Below are 21150 nucleotides of genomic sequence, written 5' to 3' on the forward strand. Positions count from 1 at the left end.
AGTCTGAAAAATTTAGTTAAAGCATATTAATATTTAGTCGGCATTGTGGGTCCTTAGTCCAAGCTGATTTTTTTTTCATTCTTCAGGGCACACTGCAAAAATTCCTGGATGACTTATTTCGAGCCATTCTGAGTATCCGAGATGACAGGCCACCCTTGGCAATTAAATATTTCTTTGATTTCTTGGAAGAGCAAGCAGAGAAACGGGGGATCTCTGACCCAGACACATTGCACATTTGGAAAACCAACAGGTTTGGGAAAGAATTTCCATCTTTTCTGTCTTAACTACAGGCCTACTTCTGAACAAGTGCCTTTGATTCAGTGATGGGATTCAAATAGGTGAACAACTGGTTCTCTGTATGGATGCCACTTCTGGAAGTCCATTCTGGGCCTTGGCAACAAAAATTAGCTACTGGTTCTGCCGAAGTGGTGCGAAGTGGCTGAATCCCACCACTGCTTTGATTCCCCTGGCAATTTCTCAGGAGGAAGCATATGTAGAAAATGAATGAGAGAAAAATGAAAGAGAGCAAGAAGTTAACTTCAGAACTGCAGCTGTCCAATGCTTTTCAAATTCACACCAGGCAAATTCCAGGTTCAGGAATGGATAAACATTATGAAATGTCCATATAAATTTATGTATTTCTAGTACTTAGAAAATAACTATAGACTTTTTTATTAAAAGTGAGAAAATATCCCTTTGACGTATAGATTACCTGACTGAATTGGCAGCAATCAATACATTTTTACAGTTTTTTTAGTACATACTGTATTTTCTCAAAGCAAGAAGATCTTATAACACTACAGCAATGATGGCAAACCTTTTAGAGGCTGAGCGCCCAAACTGCAACCCAAAACCCACTTCTGTATCATCGAGTGCTGGGTGGGTGTGGCCCATTGGCTGGGTGTGGCTCTGGCTGGGCGTGGCCCATTGGCTGGGTGTGGCTGCGGTGGTAACGGTGGGACTAAAAGGTTTAATCAATCAATTCCAACTTTGCAAGATCTTTTTTTTTCCCCGCAAGAAGTTGAAATTGAGTGATTGAACCTTTTTTTTTTTTTTTTTTTGCACATGGCAGCGGAGGCCTAAAGCGAAAAGGTTTTATAAAACCCAGCTGAAGGCCTAGGACTGGGGTGACGATGCACGTGCCCACAGAGAGGGCTCTGAGTGCCGCCTCTGGCACCCGTGCCATAGGTTCGCCACCACTGCCCTATAGCTCACCCGGGGCAAATCCCTTCACATTATTCTACCAATAGGGCAGCACAACTTCTGTGATTTAAAGGGACAAGTCTGTACATGTAGTCCTCGACTTATGACCACAATTGAGCCCAAAATTTCTGTTGCTAAGTAAGACATTTCTTAAGACATTTGCCCCATTTTACAATCTTTCTTGGCCCGTTGTTAAGTGAATCACTGCAGTTATTAAGTTAGTAACACTGTTGTTAAGTGGATCTGGCTTCCCCACTGATTTTGTTTGTCAGAAGTTCAGAAAAGTGATCACATGACCGTGGGACACTGCAACTGCCATAAATATGAGTCATTTGCCAAATGTCTGAATTTTGATTACATGACCATTCCACAACGATCGTGTGAAGTCACTTTTTTCAGTGCCATTGTAACTTTGAACAGTCACCAAATGACCTGTTGTAAGTTGAGGACTAATCTTTCTTATGTTGCTGAAGTCATATGTTTTATTGAACTCTAAGCAGATATTTTTGCACTATGAAATCAACTTCTATAGATGTTATAGATTAATCTCTATATTTAACAAAAATAGAAAAGTTAGAATGGAAGAAGGATGTTTAGGCAACAAATATGATGGTCAAAGATCATTCCCATTAGACCAATTTCATCAGCTGGCAATCTTGCTGTTTTTAGATCCTAACAGTTAATATATTATTTAATTTATTTCACTCTCTAATTGAAAGATGTAAGAATCAACATGATAATTATCACTGTGAATTTTGTTCTGTAGCCTACCTCTGAGATTTTGGGTCAACATTCTGAAGAACCCCCAATTTGTCTTTGATATCGACAAAACTGACCACATAGATGCCTGTCTTTCTGTAATAGCTCAGGCCTTCATTGATGCCTGTTCCATCTCTGACCTGCAGTTGGGCAAGGTACGTAATGGGCAATGAGGATGATGTTTTCATCTGCTGTTCCACTCAACAATATTTCTGGTTGTCTTGTGACTAGCATCTATGTGGTAAAGAATATTAAGGGAGGAGAGAGGAAACTCAATGTTCCTGTTAGGAAAATGAGAACCAAAATTGAAAAATTAACAGGTATATACATTTAATTCTATTTCATTCTATTTCATCATTATTTAATAAACAATAATGATCAAATACAAGTCAGGAACATTATTAACCACCAGAAAGCTTTCTTCTATCACCTATGATAGTTTACTCCCTGGGCTAAGATATCTAAGTCACCATCTAAAGTTACTTCTAGTCACTATTACCATCTTTTGTAAAATAAAATTAAATAAATAAATAAAATAATAATAATAATAATTTACGTCTCACCATATTTTTTATGGGAGAGACACTCTTTGTCTGACTCCTCTGATGAGACCTGTCCAGTATGGTTGAACCTCTGGCATAGCTCTCATCTTCCTCAGAGTACACAAGCCCCACAACCACATCAAGGTAGTGCCTCACTGGGGGGATTGCAGAATGCCATACCGGCTCAGACGTCGCCCGGGTTAACAAGGTCCGCACTAGATATTGGAGTTCCTGGATATCTGGTGAAAAATGGGTTACAGGACTCAGGACTGTTGGCTGAGCAACCAGGGCCAGCAGCTGCAGAACTACTGGAAGAAAAGATGTTTACCCATCGCAGATACACAGTGATTGAAAACAAAGAAATAATGATCTGTTACTACAGATCAAGTCCAACAAGAAGAGGATATCTAAAACGAATGCACCAGTTCTGGAAAGAACAATATCCAGAATCAGAAATAACAGAATAGAGACTAGCAGATCAACGCCAATTTATAACACGAAATAAAGTATTCACAGAAACAGAATTGGACGAACTGCAAAGAAATCAAAGCCTTACCAGAAGTAATTCAGAATGTAGAGGCAAACCAGGGGGAGTTGGCAGTGAAGGAATCCAGCAGAGATATACAACTGTTCTCATTTGGAAACCAGGCACCTCTTCCTCAGGAAGAACAAAACCCTCTAACTAAAGAAATAAAAGAATTGAAACAAAGAATAACTGAGCATCTAGAACAGCACAAAAATAACAGAATAAGGCTACCTGCATTGAAGCTTGTTCCAATGCACAAGCATTAAAAGATGCAAATACTGCAATATCAAGTATAAGCACCAATTCACTGCAAGAAACAAACCAACTAATGTACAGCACAGCTGCAGTTATAACAGAATACCTGGGATGCAAAATCAACAAAAAAGAAAAACAAACAAACAGTGCACCAGAAAAATGGAAGGTTAGACTAGAAAATAAGATCAGCAAGTTAAGATCACATGCAAGCAAGCTAGAACAGATGAAAGAAAAGAAGCTGAAGAACAAGAAGACCAAAGAATACCTAATCAAGAAATACCACTTAGAAACAAGGAAGATCAAGGAAGCACTGGAAATAATAAAGCAACAAATAACAGCTATAGCCAGGAAAATCAGTAGATATGAAGCTCGAATTGCAAACTATAGGCAGAACCTCCAATTTCAATCCAATCAGAAACGTTTCTACCAATCCATCAATGGAGAAACTGCAAGGAATCAGTCAGTACCTGACAAGGAAGAAACAGTGCAGTTCTGGAAGCAGATATGGGATAACCCAAAGAAATACAACAAGGATGCGGCTTGGTTAAAAGAGGTGGATGCAAATAAAACAGAAGTTGAAATGAAAGAACTAGTAATAACAACAAAAATGGTAGAAAAAAGAGCAAAGAAAATCAAAAATTGGTCAGCACCAGGTGAAGATGAACTGCATGGGTTTTGGTTGAAACATCTAACTGTTATACACCCACTCATTGCCAAGCAGTTCAACAATATACTACAAGGAGGAGAAATTGAAAAGTGGCTAACAACTGGGAAAACCTACCTAATAATGAAAAATCCAGCAAAAGGGGCAACACCAGGCAATTACAGGCCAATTACCTGCTTACCAACAACTTCCAAATTACTAACTGGTGTAGTAGCTGATGAAGTGCAACAGCATCTAGTTGAAAACAATCTCTTTCCACCTGAGCAGAAAGGAAACCGCCCCAATAGCAGAGGAACAAAAGATCAACTCCTAATAGACAAAATGATCTTGGAAAACTGCAAGAGAAGGAAGACCAACCTGAATGTGGCATGGATTGACTACAAAAAGGCATTTGACTCTCTGCCACATGATTGGATAATAAAGTGCCTAGAAATAACAGGAGTCAGTAGAAACATCAGAAAATTTGTGCAAAGATCGATGGCACAATGGAAGACACAGTTGCAGATCAATGGTGAGAGGCTGGGAGAGGTTAATATCAAGAGAGGAATATTTCAAGGAGATTCATTATCACCATTACTATTTGTTATTGCACTGTTTCCTCTGTCAACAATACTGAATAACTCAGGACATGGCTATCAAACATCAAAAACATCTGCCAGACTATCCCACCTCCTTTATATGGATGATCTGAAGCTGTATGGAAAAACATCATCTGAAATAGAATCGCTGCTCAACACTGTCCGTATATATAGCCAAGATATTGTAATGGAGTTTGGCTTGGACAAATGTGCCACACTTACTATCAAACAAGGAAAAATAATGAAAACTGAAGGAATCAAGATGCCCCACGAAAATAACATTAAGAGTCTGGATGAGGAAGAGTACTACAAATACTTGGGTATCCTTCAAGCTGACAACATCAAGCACACTTAAGTCAAGAAAAAGATTAGAGGTGAATACATCAAGAGAGTGAAGAAGATCTTAAAATCCAAACTCAATGGAGGAAATACCATAAAGGCAATCAACACCTGGGCAATCCCAGTCATTAGGTACACAGCTGGAATAGTGGACTGGACTCAAGCAGAACTAAAAGCAATGGATAGGCAGACCAGAAAAATAATGACAATGAATCATGCCCTTCATCCACGCAGTGACATTGATAGACTTTATCTACCAAGGCAAATAGGTGGGCGTGGAATGCTACAAGTACATCAGATGGTTGAAGAAGAAAAAATGGCTTTGGAAGAATATCTGAAGAACAATGATGAAGATGCACTGAAATTAGTATATCAGGAAGGCTTACTAACTACTGGAGAGACCAAACTGGCCTACAAGAAAGACCAAATGAAGAACAGAATAGAGGCATGGGAAGACAAAGCACTACATGGCCAATACATGAAAAAAATAGCTGGGAAAGCAGATAATAATAAAACCTGGCAATGGCTAAGAGCAGGAAAATTGAAGAAAGAGACCGAGGGACTAATTCTGGCTGCACAAGACCAAGCCTTAAGGACAAATGCATACAAAGTCAAAATTGAGAAGACAGCAACAGACAGTAAGTGCCGCCTCTGCAAAGAAGCTGAAGAAACAGTGGACCACTTGGTAAGCTGTTGCAAGAAGATTGCACAAACTGATTACAAGCAGCGGCATGACAAAGTAGCAACAATGGTGCATTGGAAGATCTGCAAAAAATATCATTTGCCTGTAAGCAAAAACTGGTGGGATCATAAAATAGAGAAAGTCATAGAAAATGATAAAATTAAACTGCTCTGGGACTTCAGAATTCAAACAGACAAGCACCTGCAACATAACACCCCAGACTTAACAATTGTCGATAAGAAAGACAAAAAAGTCTGGATAGTGGACGTGGCAGTGCCTGGAGACAGCAGAATAGAAGAGAAAGAACTGGAGAAGATAACAAAATACAAAGACCTACAAATAGAAATAGAAAGACTGTGGCAAAAGCAAGCAAGGGTAGTACCAATAGTCATAGGCTCCTTGGGTGCAATCCCAAAACAACTGGAGCACCACTTGAACACCATTGGCATTGACAAATTCGCTATTAGTCAATTGCAAAAGGCGGCCTTATTAGGAACTGCTTCCATCCTGCGACGATATCTGTAATACCATCAAACATCCACATCTGCCTATCCCAGGTCCTGGGTAAGGACTCGATAGGTAGACAAAATGCCAAATCCAGTCTGAACATCTGGCTGACTGTGCGATGATCGGTAATAATAATAATAATAATAATATAATAATAATAATATAATAATAATAATAATAATAAGCAAGGGTAGCAAGCAAGGGTAGTACCAATAGTCATAGGCTCCTTGGGCGCAATCCCAAAACAACTGGAGCACCACTTGAACACCATTGGCATTGAATTTGCTATTAGTCAATTGCAAAAGGCGGCCTTATTAGGAACTGCTTCCATCCTGCGACGATATCTGTAATACCATCAAACATCCACATCTGCCTATCCCAGGTCCTGGGTAAGGACTCGATAGGTAGACAAAATACCAAATCCAGTCTGAACATCTGGCTGACTGTGCGATGATTGAGAATAATAATAATAATAATAATAGAGTCACATTGTTATAAACAGCCCAAGATTGCAAGTCCCATCTCCCAGAATTATGACTTGGGCAATTTCATGATAATCTACAAAGTAGATAATTACCTTTTTATTACTTCATGTCAATCTGCCATGAGTTTCTGTGTATAAGAGTTTTCTGACCCTTGAAAGAATTGCAAATGCTTAGTAAGACGTCTAATTTAGAAGTTTGTTTCCTGATTAGTATCAGATACTTTTTAATGCACATCTAGAATTGTCAGGCTCAAGTGCATGAACTGGCATTACTAAAGTCATAGCAATAAGGAGTATACAACCTATTTCCTGGGAGTTGGACAATTTGGTACTTAGAATTCTCTCTCCTTGCTATAACTATAGGAAGAGCAATCCTATTTTAAATTTAATCCTCAAAGGGCACCATAATCTAATATGTATGAATAGAATTAGGCTCTAGATTAGAAGACGAGAAGATGGTAAGGTGTAAATCTATTTTTCTTATTAGGTATCTCGCCTATCATAAAGTTTGAATTTTTGTACTTGGTTATCACAACCTTCTTAAATATTGGTTTTCAAGGTAATCTGACACCAGGAAGCCAAAACTAATTTATGGATCCCAAGGAAATCTAATGCTGATTTATAGCCCTTTGAGTGCTACAGAGATTTAATTGTAACAAAACCCTGTTTTGCACTGTTATTGAAGTGAATCCGGAGAATTTAATATACTTCCTTGAGGCATTTTGTTGAGGGGTATAATTTAGTCCTTTAATTAGACATCAATATAAATATAAATAAAGGTGGGTGTATGTTATGTGTAATGTGGCAGCATGGGATACCGAGTGATATATGTTTTAGAAAATAATACTCTGCTAAGAAATTTAGCACTCTCTTGGAATTATCTTTAAATATTCCTTTGTGAATACTGGTCTGTAGACTAATTCAATTAATTATATTTATCACATGCTATAACATACATTGAATCATATCTTGGGAAGCTAATGCAAAGATAACTGCTCCTTTCAACCCAGTGGTTTTTGAACTTACCAGTGCATACATTTATATTTTATCAGGGGAAGGGCATATAATTAATCTTAAATACTACTGTATCTTTCCTTTGCGTTTCAATTTTTCTTTCTTTTTTTTTTAAGAAAAAATAATTAATCATTGAAAAAATAATGAGTTCCCTCTGGATTTTTGTCTCTAGGATTCACCTACTAATAAATTATTATATGCTAAGGAGATTCCTGAGTATAGAAAAATTGTACAGAAGTATTACAAACAGATCCATGACATGCCACCTCTTAGCGAACAGGAAATGAATGCCCACCTAGCAGAGGAATCCAGGGTAAGAAATCTCCTCTTTTATAATGTATCAGTTTCAGATTTGTCTCGTATGACAATTTCTCCAACTCTTACCAGGAGTACTTTTAATCCCAGACAATTATGAGGATACAGGTGGTCCTCGACTTACAACAGTTCACTTACCTATAACCATCTTTCACTCTTACAACCGTTGAAGCATCCCCACAGCCACATGATAAAAAATCATTGGTAATTGACTCACATTTATGACGGTTGCCGTGTCCCAGAGTCATGTGACCCCTTGTGCGACCTTCTGACAAGCAAAGTCAATGGGGAAGCCAGATTTACTTAACAACCACGTTACTAACATAGCCACTGAAGTGAGTCATTTAACAACTGTGGCAAGAAAAGTCATAAAATGTGGCAAAACTCACTTAACAAACAACTCGCTTAGCAACAGAAATTTTGGACTCAATTATGGTCATAAATCGAGGATTACCTGTATTGCTTTCATGTTTAATTAAAAGCACTTTTTTATTTTCTAGGCAAACAATGTTCAAGAGTGCTATTTAAGTATTATTTAAGTATTAAGTATTATCAGGAATCAAACTAAAATTTGCTTGACTATAAATCAGTAAAGAGATTTTTTTCCTTGGCCACAATGCATTTTCATTTTTTTCCTGCATTACTCATAAGTTATGTATGTCACATAGTAATTAGCTGACTTTGAAAACAATCAGAGTTCAAATATGCTGATGCAGCAGAGAGCACCATCCAATGCAAGTAGAATTCTAACCCAATTGATTCCTGTCAAAAAGAGTGGATATGATTTAGTGTAAAGTGAAGTAATGTTCTTTGTTTGTTTTATTCTTCATGAAGAAATATCGGAATGAGTTTAACACCAATGTTGCCATGACAGAGATTTATAAATATGCCAAAAGATACCGCAGTCAGGTGAGTCACTTCCTTGATCTGATAGGAAGAAGTTGTTTTATCTGTCAGTTCAGATTTATGTTACCTTGTAGCAGCAGTGGTTGAGGATAACCACGTTTGCATAGCGAAATATTCGACATGTATCTTTTGCATGCTTAACTACTATACCAAAACCTGAATTTGCATTGAATTAATATTACTAATGTTATTATCTCATAGCTGTAGACGTAAAAATATGAATCCAGATCACGAGGGAGCAACATGCAGTTCACGATCTGTTTGCCCTCGTCAAACTTTTTGCAGTTTTCAGGATCAATTTGCCATTGCAGTTCAATAGCAAGCCACTCTATCAGATACCACTAACAAACCATTTGAAAACATCTTTAGTTATCTGAAAGGATTAGAATTAGCTTGATGTAATCAAGACTCTCAGCCATTCCATTCATAAGCCAACTGTAAAAACGGCAGTTTCCACAAGGTGTGGCTATCCGGAGTCACATGAAAGATCTCAGTGACCCTTCGTTGTTATAGCGAGATTATGCCAGCTCAGATCCAGCATCCATTCCTCTTGGAAAAGCTGTGTTGTTAGCCAGCAGAAGCCATCAAGACATCAGCTTCCCATGGTGCTTACAGGAAGTATCCAATTTCATTTTGTTTTCTTCGTGCAATTAATTTCTCAGACATTTACTGGCTGATTTTTCCCCTTTGGCCTTGCTTACTTTTTTTATTGCCCCATCAGTCCCAAATGCATACTTTTTTTTCAATTTAGCCTTTGGCAAACCAATGACACTGTTACCCGAGCCCAAATTGTTCTCTTCCATAATCCATTTGCATAATCAGTAGATTTGAAAAGTGCTAATAACTCAAATTATTTAATGCTTCTAATAATTAGATCCCATTGAGATAGTAAAATATTAGCTCCAGAGTAAAAGAAGCTACAAAATGCAGATCTTGCACGGGTTGTCAGTTTTAAGGATGATTATATCACTTCAGAAAAAAAAAAGAACTTCACGTCAGTTAGTACTTCTTAGATTCTTTTCATATAAACACATCCAATATTCCCTTCCTCTCCCACCCCACACAACTGCTACATCTCAGACTTTTTACAGAAAATCTTTTAAAATACTATGAAAATATTATGCACAAACTGAAAAACACAGAATGTAGTTGGTGGTATTTTTATTACTTAAAAACACCTGTTAATTTGTAAATCTAAAAAATATTACACATGATTTTAAAGCACTGTTATCTAAGCCTAGCTGTTCTTAACATTCTGTATAAAAATGCATTTTTGTACCAGGATCAATTGGGCAGCTTGTAGCTTCTAAGTTGTTGCAGTGTATTACTTTGCCATAAGAATGAAAAATTCTCATTCTGCTACACTAACAGCACTTCCCTATACAGCCATCCTCAGATATTAAGTCCAATAGGACTTACTCCCATGCAAGTACAGTGCAAACTATGGCTAATGAAGTCAAATGTACCTCATTTGGCAGCTCTTCTTTCTTTGGCTCAATGCAATTTATCCAAGCTTTATCCAAGCTTAAGCTTGGGATAAAATTCAGAGAAGAGCAACTAAAACAATCAAAGGCCTGGAATCTAAAACATATGAAGAATGGCTGCAGGATTTGGGTTTGCTAGTCTAAAGAAAAAAAGAAACAGAGGCAACATGATAGCAGTATTCCAGTATTTGAGGGGTCGCCACAAAGAAGAAGGAGTCAAACTATTCTCCAAAGCACCAGACAAGAAACAATGGTTGGAAACTGACCAAAGAGAGAAGCAACCTGGAATTAAGGAGAAACTTCCTAAAAGTGAGAACAATTAACCAATGGAACAGCTTGCCTTCAGAAATCATGGGCACCCCAACACTGGACGTTTTTAAGTCACTTGTCTGTAATGGTAATAGGTTGTCCTGTTTGAGCAGGGGGCTGGACTAGAAGACCTCCAAGGTCCCTTCCAACTCTATTTTGTTCTATTCTATTCTAAGCTACAGTTTCTTTTAGAAATAAAGTGGGAAATCACTTATTGCAGTTTAACAACAACATTAGATTTCCAACCAGTATCAACCCATATTTTATAATCCTATGTTATAGTAAACCAGCAGAATGTTATTTATAAAGAGTGTCACCAGACAAACACAATGGAAATCTTTGGTTTTCTACCATAAGTAAAACCAAAAATGTAATTGACCATCCAGCTTCAGAAAGTCCAGTGTGCATCTTCTTTTCTTCCATTCACAAAGAGGGCACAACATAGCCATGTCATCAGATTTGTTCCTTTCTTTTTCCCATATTTGTGATCACCCATCTACATTGTTTACATACAAAACAGACTTATGGTCCTTGGTGCTCTCTGAATTTGGTTATTTTCTTGAAGATGGTTCATTATCCAAACTAGGTAACATCATCAGAGAATTGATGACATTACCTAGTTTGAGTAATGAAATGTCTGCAAGACCCCTCATTTCAACCCTGAGATACAAATATTCTCCTTTAAACATCTATGGTCCCTCCACACCAACACCAGTCTTACTCCCCAGCTACAGGAACAGTTTATTACAACCTGCAGTTGTGTTTTCTGCATCCCATCTCAAAGCTACAATGCTCCCTGCTGCTGATTGATTGCAAAAACCAGTACCGAAACAGTCTCTAACTCCGTCATTGCTGTTGTTTATTAATAGAATAGAATAGAATAGAATAGAATAGAATAGAATAGAATAGAATAGAATAGAAGCTGGAAGGGACCTTGGAGGTCTTCTAGTCCAGCCCCTTGCTCAGGCAGGATAACCTATACCATCTCAGACAAGTGACTGTCCAGTCTCTTCTTAAAAATCTCCAGTGATGGAGCGCCCACGATTTCTGGAGGCAAGCTGTTCCACTGGTTGATTGTCCTCACTGTCAGGAAGTTTCTCCTTAATTCCAAGTTGCTTCTCTCCTTGACCAGTTTCCAATCATTGTTTCTCGTCCTTCCCTCTGGTGCTCTGATGAACAACCTGCCCCCTCTGCCTTGTGGTAGCCCCTCAGATACTGGAACACTGCTATCATGTCTCCCCTATTTCTTCTTTCCTTTAGACTAGCCAAACCCATGTTCCGTAGCTGTTCTTTGTATGTTTTAGTCTCCAGGCTTTTGATCATCTTAGTTGCTCTTCTCTGAATTTGGTAACCTCCATACTGGTTGATCAAGTAATAACAATTCCCACTTCCCCCCACTTCACCCCTGCCTTCTCCATGTGTCCTTAGATTTTAATATTTGGTTTTAATTTATTTATGTTTTAATGTAAATGTTTAGATATATTTTTATGATTGTAAGCCTCCCAGAGTTACCCTGTGGTAAGAGGAGTGGCTAATAAATTTTATAAATAAATAGATATTGTGGGTAGAGGAAGGTGAACACATTTCCACTGCACTTTTCACTCATTCAGCATAAGATGCTTCTACTCAAAATAAAACCAAAGATCTATATTACGTATTTATTTAACAAATTTATAAAGCCCCGCATCTCACAGGACATGACTCTGGTTCGAATATAACCTTGGTGACCAATTAAAATAATATAACTATTATTAAAACACTGAAGTACAATTAAAAGAAAAAACATAGGAAGAACTAGATTGCAGGAGAACACCAAGCCCACATAATACAGCCACCTCCCAAGGAAGCTCCCATGGAACTCTCACCATCTCAGATAGGAAAGTAGAACATTTCTTACTTGGGCTGTGTTGCCACAAAAGTGACACTAAAAAGGAGAAAGAGGGTATAGGGGTTGATCCACTGGTAACATCAGAGCCTTTTGTGGTAGTGCCCTTACTTCCAAGTAAGCATGTATAAAAATAACCGCTATTCTGTGCTAATGCTAAAAGATAGCCATGTATTTTCAACAGAGCAAAAATGTGAAGCCAAGCCCCATAGCTTCCCCACTGAAGGTTTGTTCCCGGGTGGAGAGTATCTCTGGAAAAGAAAGATGTTTGCCACTGTCACTCCTCAACCAAGCAATATTCTGAATGCCTTTTCTGGTCCTAGAATATAAATCAAAAAAGTTTGTAATTCTTCACAGCTAAAGCAGTTATTCTTTATAATTAAAGGGACAAGCAGCTACACTATCAATAATGATTTTCTATCATAATCCTTCTTCTCCTGACATTGCCGTTTTATTGTAATGGACTGTGAGAATAACCTTGGGAAACAAAAGGAAGAGCCACAAATTTGGTTTCCTCTCTGGACTGTCTCAAAGGGTTGGCATTTATCTTCCCATATAGTGCTGTAGCTAAACTTGTTTCTAAGTAAAAACAGTTAACATTTGAGGATAAGACCCATACAGGTCTCTGATTTCTAATCTAGTCAATTTCACAAGCACATCAGACAATCCAAAGTAGTAAATTTCACAATCTTTTTTCTGCCTTGGACTCTAAAATTTATAAGTTAACAGAAAGCCTCAATGCCTTCCACCAAATTTGTTGGTGGAAGGCATTGAGGCTTTGTCCTTTGTTCCCTCCTTGCCATATTTTTATTTTGCTGATTTAGAATTATAAAGAAAGGAAAGAACAGAGTGAAATCCCCCTAATTAGATAGCTAATTATATTGTCAGGAACGGAAGGTGAAGTAGTTCATTCTGGATTGGTTGAAAGTACAGTGGACAATGGTGGAACAAATGAGTTGCTTTAGATTATTCAAATTGCTGTATGTACAAATTGAAAATGCAAAGAGCAGATTAAAGTAAAATGTAAGAAAGAAAAAAAATCACAACAAAGAAAGCAAGAGCACTTGAGAGAACTGGTGCCAAAGAGATGTAATTTGTAAACCTGAACTGCAAGACAAATTGCAGAATAAAGACTCTTATTCCAATAGATCACTCATCTTTGCCAAAGACAATTCCTTTTTTCCCCCCTCTTATCCACAATGGTGAAGACATTGCAAGATGTAAAACCTTAAATAGTTTTCCTTCAATAAAAAAGAGGAATCAGTAAAGGAATAACGCAGGAGGGTTTCAAGGAAATAGTTCCCTGGAATCTTCTAAAAACATTAAGTTTATTTCTCAAAAGCTGAGTGTTAACAAGACGATGCACCATCCATTCCTTTAGACCACTGTTTCCCAAACTTGTAATGGCTATGGTTGCTGGAGAATCCTGGGAATTAAAAAGCACATATCTGGAAATTGCCCCAGTTGAAAAACACAAGTATAAATCATTATAGTAATAAGGAAATACAACAATCAGCAATGTAAAAGATGGGTGGAAATCAGTTTAAACAGGTAGATGATTTAAGAACTTGAATGACATAAATTGAGTGGACCCAGGGCTTTTTTTGTCACAGAACACCCAGAACGGAGTTCCGGCACCTTTTTTGGATGGAACCTTGTAGGGTAGGCAAGGCGGGTTGTATGACATGTGTGAGCTCCGGCACCTTTTTTTTTTTTTTTTACAAAAGCACTGAGTGGACCTAAATCAAACACATTTTCCTGGAGAAAAAGTCATGAGTAGTCATGCATAAGACTGCATTCATTATCTAAGTAAAAAAAAAAAAAAATCTCACGTTTGTTTAATTCCTTGTTTCCTCAGATAGTGAATGCGTTGGACTCCAATTCTACCACAAGACGCACTCAGCTGCAGCACAAATTTGAGCAAGTGATTGCACTTATGGAAGATAATATTTACGAGTGCTGCAGTGAAGCATAGGTATCAGCCTGAACTTTGTTCCTGTGTTTAGAAGTGACCTTCTCTGCAGTGCACTGTCTTTTAAGAAACACCCTTTTAAAGTCATTGTTTGTCAATATGTACCCCATTGTATGTATATGATGATTAAGAAACCAACTTGATAGCAGATCTGCCCATGTTACACTATCTGGAGAACTGAGCGGTGTCCACTAAACAGCTTGAAATTTACTACAGGATCTGCACTGCATGGCTCCCATAACTTATTTGCTGTCCTGTTCGACTTCAGAATGGCCATCTTTTACTTCATTCGTTTTCCCAGAGAAAATCTTTGCGCACCAAAGATCAGGATACGGAGATAATGCTAAGATTGTTGAGAGAAAAGCAGCAACATCTCAGGGAATAATGAATGAAAGTTTCAAAAGGCTCTCAGATCCACAAAGGAATTCTCTCTAAACAGTGCCCCTCTTTCTTCTGTGTACTTTAAATATCAGGGAATCCATTTACTGTACACAGTTTGCTGCATTATATTGTATTTTGTGCCTTTTATTTTTGTACTATATGTGTAACATAGCCACACCGTCCTCCAACATAGGAAAGAGGTGGAGATTTCATAGGGTCCACAATGCAGTTCCTTCCCGAATAGACACGGCATATGAAAGCACTTTATCTCATCACAAAAATGGCTGTTACCTTGCTGAAAGGATCGTTGTTGGGTAGCAAACAAGAGTCAGAAAACAACCAATCAGTGCAGCTGCTCCCACTTCTCCAAGCTTCCCAGATATTCCTGTAGGTTGACTTGCACTTGGCAAATTCTCGGACTGCCCTCGGACTGCTTGAGGAATAGTTTTCCACAGAAGGAAAAGTATACGCATGCTGCAGGGTCAAAGGACTGTGCTTTCTTCCCTTATTCTGCCCCTGTTAGTTGAAAGGGTATATATAGGGCTGAACTTTCAGCTCAGCTTAAACCCAAAGTTCCTAACAGTTGGCTTAATGCAAGGCCGCTGTTAATTTTCACTAGAACAAAAAGAATGGTATATATTTCTGTTCCAATTTCTATCTGAAGGGGACTTTTTTGTGTGGTGTCCTGCATTTGCCAGCATCATTGCAAAGTGTCGTGTGTTTCTAAATTTGATGATGCCTGAAACGTTCCCTTTATCCTTTCATTGTCCTCTCTGTTGTGAAGGAGAGACTATCAGTAGTTCTAGTACTCTCAAAATTCCCCTTTAGTACCTTAGGTAGATGCCTTCAGGCAATGGCTGTTTTGTATAAGAAGATGAAAACTCATCATAAACGCTGAGGCCAACTCACGCCCTTGACAATGCCAAGCTCATGAACTGCCAAATAATGCTCAAGCATACCACACTACCTCACCAAAACCAAGGGAGTCTAAAGAGGAGTTGCCACAGTTTTGAGGCTGAGTTGATTGTGAGGTGGGAATTGAATTTCAGTTTTTTAATCAAAATCTTGTCCTTGACAGTTACCTTACTTCAGATACAACTTTCCAAAATGCCTAGTATTAGTAGATTATTTGAGGAACTGGCATGTCATGATGGTTTTTATATATTGCTATATTGAAATACCGATTTTATCCATGGCAAAAAAAAGAGGAATATGGAAGACCTGAAAACAGAACTTCAAAAAGTTACACTCACTGAAGAAATGTATATGTATTTGCCAAGAGACTGGTTGTGGAAGAGAAATTTAAGAATGTAGCTGGGCTACATTTAACTTGACAGAAGTTGTTTGTTTCCTTCAAAATTATTATTATTTTTAATTATGAGGAGCTGCCCAGTAACACACAAACTTAAAGAAAACTCAGGAATGGGAGGATGGAAACCTATTCTGGATTATCATGTCTGCAGAGGAGGGAAATGGATTGCAACTGAAGCAGGTTTAACAAATGTGCTAGTTTTGTCTGTGCAGGAAGCTGTAATTTTGGCATCAGCAGCCTAGTTCCTACATAGAATTGGGTGAGCAGAAAGCTCTTGACTGACCTTCCTTTCCCCTGGAAAGTCCTATCCTGGGTATAACTAGAGGTAGTTGTGAGTGTTCCAAGCCGTGTGCTTGATGCACAAGTGTGATGGCATATGCTTTGTTATTTAATTCTATGTTCAAATATTAGCTACAGTCATTGAAAAGAAATAAGTTGTCTGCAAGGTGGAAACTGAGGGGAGCCCAACTTTATTGTAATATATATATATTATAACTTTGTCAAGTTATTTGTGAGTGTTTTTCCCCTTTACCTGCTGTTTAATGGAAGTGGCAAAATCCTTCAAGTGCTGGGGGATATCTTTGTAATAAAATAAGTTGATCAAATTTAAGTGGTAGTGTGTCCATTCAGCAAATTCTCATCCTTTTAGACAATTAAAATAAGTACCGTAGCACAAAGTTTGTCAAGCTGTAAAAGCCACTGAAATAGTCCATCTGGACAAAGTTTAGGCTTGTGGGATCTATTACTCTGAGATCCACAAAACTGAATTAGGCCAAAAAACATACAACTAAAAAAGGACATTGTTTATGAGAATTCATATTTGTAGGAATCCTGACTTTATTCATTCATTAGCATTGTTCCCATATTTCATATTTCTCCATTAGGATAATCTACTGAAAAATAGAGGAGCTTCTTCTATCCAACAAATGGAATAATTAGCATACATTAGGACAGGGATTTTTTTTAAAAAAAAATAGGTTGCCTTTCAGAACATATGTATAACAAGAGAAAAACTAGCAGCTGCACTTAAAATTTAGAGAAACAGTAACACCTAATGGGCATGACTACATCATGCAGTTTGGTTAATAGCATTATGGTTTTCATAGTTTTTCTGGATTATTGGCAGGTGGTGTAGAGTTCTGTTGTTTTTTAATGGTGATGGCCTTGTTTTATCATGGTTGGGTGGTATTTTTCACTACAAAATGATATGAAACAGTGTCACTGCTTTTTGGCACTTTGCTGTGAAAGAGGGCTCTAGAGGCCAGACAGGTTGCACATCCCTGCCTTGAATAGTCTAATTAACAAAAAGGTTCACTTGGCATTACAGAGATGTTGGAACAAACACCTGGAAAACTTGAATTCATGATTTTAAAAAACCCTAGGGCTCTTAGAAGACATGCTGAAACATTCCTTTACGACAAAATTGAAAAATAATTCCATCCCTACGGTGAATTAAACTTCAGATAAAAAGCATCCAGCAATCTGCCTGTCATATGTACAGTATCTGCAGAGGAGTTTTTCTCTGATATCCAATAAACCTGTGAGCAGATGCCCACACAGTGACCTTCAGCTGTACAGAAATAAATACCCCAGACAATTTTAGGGGGCTAATGGCTATTTCATGAAAGAATGAAATACAGTTCATGTTTTCTCAATATGGAGTATACTGACATTCTGTACAGTAGAGAGATCAATATCCAAGATACCTTAGAAGATACTCCCTACTTAACAAAAACCTTTCCTATTAGAAGATTAAATCAGATCAGCACTCTGGTCATTGCTAAGTTGGAAGGCTACGGGAACTGATGGAATGCTCCCTGAAATATGGCAAGCAAGAGAAGAATCAGTCAAGATTTTAACTGAGGTAGGACAACAAATCTGGAAAATGATATTGTGGCTAACCAGTTGGAAGAATGGATGTACATTCCAATTCTAAAAAAGAAACTGAAGAGTATGCAAACTATCATACAATATCTTTAATTTCACACACAGTTATGCAATAACAATATATCCTGCGACTTGCACGTGATAGGTTTTCTAGTACATTAAATATTAACAGCTGTCCAAAATGAAAAATGAGCTAATTAATTGCTTGACGATGGAGTACCCATTTCCAATCTTATACAAATGCCTGATTCAGCCAGTCCACAGAACATCAACATTCCCTATCAGAAGGTTGATTCTGATTGATTTGGCTGTGCTGCAGAGACTATTGTTACACACTGAGGGGCTTAAAATTATCCCACATTTGTCAATTTAAATTTGCCTTGGCTGAAATGTTCATTTTATCAGAATGGAGTAGATATGGATGGTTTTTTAAGGCTAATATCTGGACATTCTAAGAAACACCCTCATTTGGATTATTTATTTATTTATTTATGAGACTTATATACTGCTTTAAGTGCAAGCACTCTCTAAGCGGTGTACACCAGTAAGCAATGTGTATATATATATATATATATATATATATATATATATATATATATATATATATATATATATTTACATTGCCCCCAACAATCTGGGTCCTCATTTTACCTACCTCGGAAGGATGGAAGGCTGAATCAACCTTGAGCCGGTGAGATTTGAACCGCTGACCTGCTGAACACAGTCAGCTAAAGTGGCCTGCAGTACTGCACTCTAACTGCTGCGCCACCTCGGCTCTACAGTAAGTCTCTAGAACATGCCTTACTATTAAAATTCTCATATCTGTTTGTTTCTAACCTTAAATTGTGTGAAGTGGTGCAATCACAGAGAAACCATTTTTGAACCAATGGACTAACTTACAGAATGCTAGGACCCATTAGTCCCATGGGAATGAAATTTGGGGAAGGTGTGGCCATTTCAGCACCACCTTACTGCTGCTTCAGTGCTGCCAAGTCATCTGCAATCACATGATCATTTTGCCCCCAATAATTGGGGAGGGCTTTTAAGGGGAGATTATTTTTGATAATGTTTAATTGTTTAGGGGGTTTTTTTGTAATGTTTAATTGTTAAGAGGGGGATGAGGAGAAAATAGACTAAGTGGATCTTGCTGATTAATGAGATCAGAAATTCAAAGATGAGTTTACAGAAAACAGGTGAAATATGGAATGAAGAGGTAGCTGGTTATAATGTAAGAGACTGGTGAGTTACTAACAAGAAGAAACTAAGAAAAATACAATTTTGCTTTTGGGATTTGATTAGAATTATATGAGATTATAGAAGTAATGTAGACTATTGTTAATTGAGAGTGACACAATGCACTATACTTTTTTTTTTCTTTTATATATTTTTTTTATTAAAAGTTTTATAAGTTTTACAAAAAAGAAAAAAGAATACAAAACAAGAGACAACATATACAAAAAAATAAAACTAAACAATACATAGATAAAAAAAAATAAACCCCCCCCCACCCCTCCCAAACCCCCCCCCTCCCTTCCCCCCCCCCCTGAGCTTCCCAGAGCAGAATATAGGCTTAAAAAGTAAAAATAAAAATTAAATTAAAAACTTTATATTTATATATATAAAAAGATTATCTATAATATATATAAAAATAAAACTTATAAAAAAACTATATAATATTTTTGTATACCCAATCTGAATTGTATAAATTTTATCCATTTATCCCAAACAGCAAAAAACTTCTCTTGCGTTTGTTGCTTTAAGAAAGCCGAGATCTTTGCCATTTCTGCCAGATAAGCTACTTTAAGAAACCATTCCTGCAATGTAGGCAAGGATTCCTTCTTCCAATATTGTCCTACTAACAGCCTAGCGGCTGTAATCAAATTTAACATCAATACAACCTCCTTTGTATCACAATCTGTAACAATACCTAACAAAAATAATTGCGGAGTAAATTTTACCCTCCTTCTAAAAATTCTCTGGATATTCCACCATACTTTGATCCAAAATGCTTTTATCTCTCTACATGACCACCAAATATGGTAATAGGAAGCCTCATTATAACCACATCTCCAACATTTGGGTTGCACGTCAGGGTACATATAAGACATTTTTTGTGGATCAAGGTGCCATCTATAAAACATTTTATAAAAATTCTCCCTTAAGTTCTGTGCTTGTGTAAATTTGACATTTCTCACCCAAATTTTTTCCCAGGTGTCCAATGAGACTGGCTCACCAAAATTCTGCGCCCATCTTATCATACAATCTTTAATTAGTTCCGTTTCTGAATCCAATTCAACTAAAACCGCATAAATTCTCTTAATGTGGGTTTGTCTTGAATCCTTCACTTGCTTAATAAGATTTTCATCTTCTCTAAGAAAACCCACCTTACAATCCATCTTCCATCTGTCTAGTAATTGCCTATATTGGAACCAAGAATAAATAAAGTTTTCTTGTGCTAACTCTTCCCGTGATTTTAATTGCCAGTTTTGTCCATCCCATTTAAGTAACTGTCTATAAGACACCATATCCATTTTAACCCCTCTTTTTATTGCTTCTATCGCATGCCAAGGTATAGCCCATAATGGTACTTTGAAATCACTTTTATAATATTTTCTCCAAATCCTAAGTAAAGAGATTCTTAAGATATGAGATTTAAAAGCCCAATCCATTTTTTTATTGAATATTAAATAGGCATGCCACCCATAAAGTAAGTCCCATCCCTCTAGATAAAGTATCTCAGAGTTTGTCAAATTTATCCAATCACTGATTAGTGTTAAAACCACCGCATCATAATATAATTTCAAATTTGGTACCTTAAGTCCACCCCTCTCACGAAAGTCTTGCATAATTTTAAACTTAACCCTTGGCTTTTTCCCTGCCCAGATAAATTTATTAAGACCCTTCTGCCACTCATTTAAATTAATCTCATTTTTCAAAATTGGTAACATTTGAAACAAAAAAAGAAACTTAGGTAAAATATTCATTTTTATCACTGCAATTCTTCCCATGAGGGATAATTGCAACTTTTCCCAGTTCTTCAAGTCCTTCTGTACCCTGACCCACAACCTTTCATAATTATTTTTAAATAATTTTACATTAGAAACAGACAACATCACCCCCAAATATTTTACCTTATTAACAATCTC

At 37.3% G+C, this 21150-nt stretch overlaps 1 protein-coding gene across 1 annotated transcript in view; it reads left to right on the top strand.

Annotated features, from left to right (window-relative positions):
• PLXND1 (plexin D1) overlaps positions 1-16722 on the top strand; it is a 137487-nt gene extending 120765 nt beyond the window's left edge. Inside the window, exons 31-35 of the mRNA XM_039346542.1 lie at positions 87-250; positions 1970-2117; positions 7726-7866; positions 8703-8777; positions 14311-16722. Coding sequence (XP_039202476.1) covers positions 87-250; positions 1970-2117; positions 7726-7866; positions 8703-8777; positions 14311-14427 — 645 coding nt within the window. The 3' untranslated portion in view covers positions 14428-16722. The remainder of the gene's footprint in view (positions 1-86; positions 251-1969; positions 2118-7725; positions 7867-8702; positions 8778-14310) is intronic.
• The last annotated feature ends 4428 nt before the right edge of the window (positions 16723-21150 follow it).

This window comes from Crotalus tigris, unplaced genomic scaffold (assembly GCF_016545835.1).
Source record: "Crotalus tigris isolate CLP2741 ecotype Arizona unplaced genomic scaffold, ASM1654583v1 scf7180000018006.973166, whole genome shotgun sequence".
Lineage (NCBI taxonomy): Eukaryota > Metazoa > Chordata > Lepidosauria > Squamata > Viperidae > Crotalus > Crotalus tigris.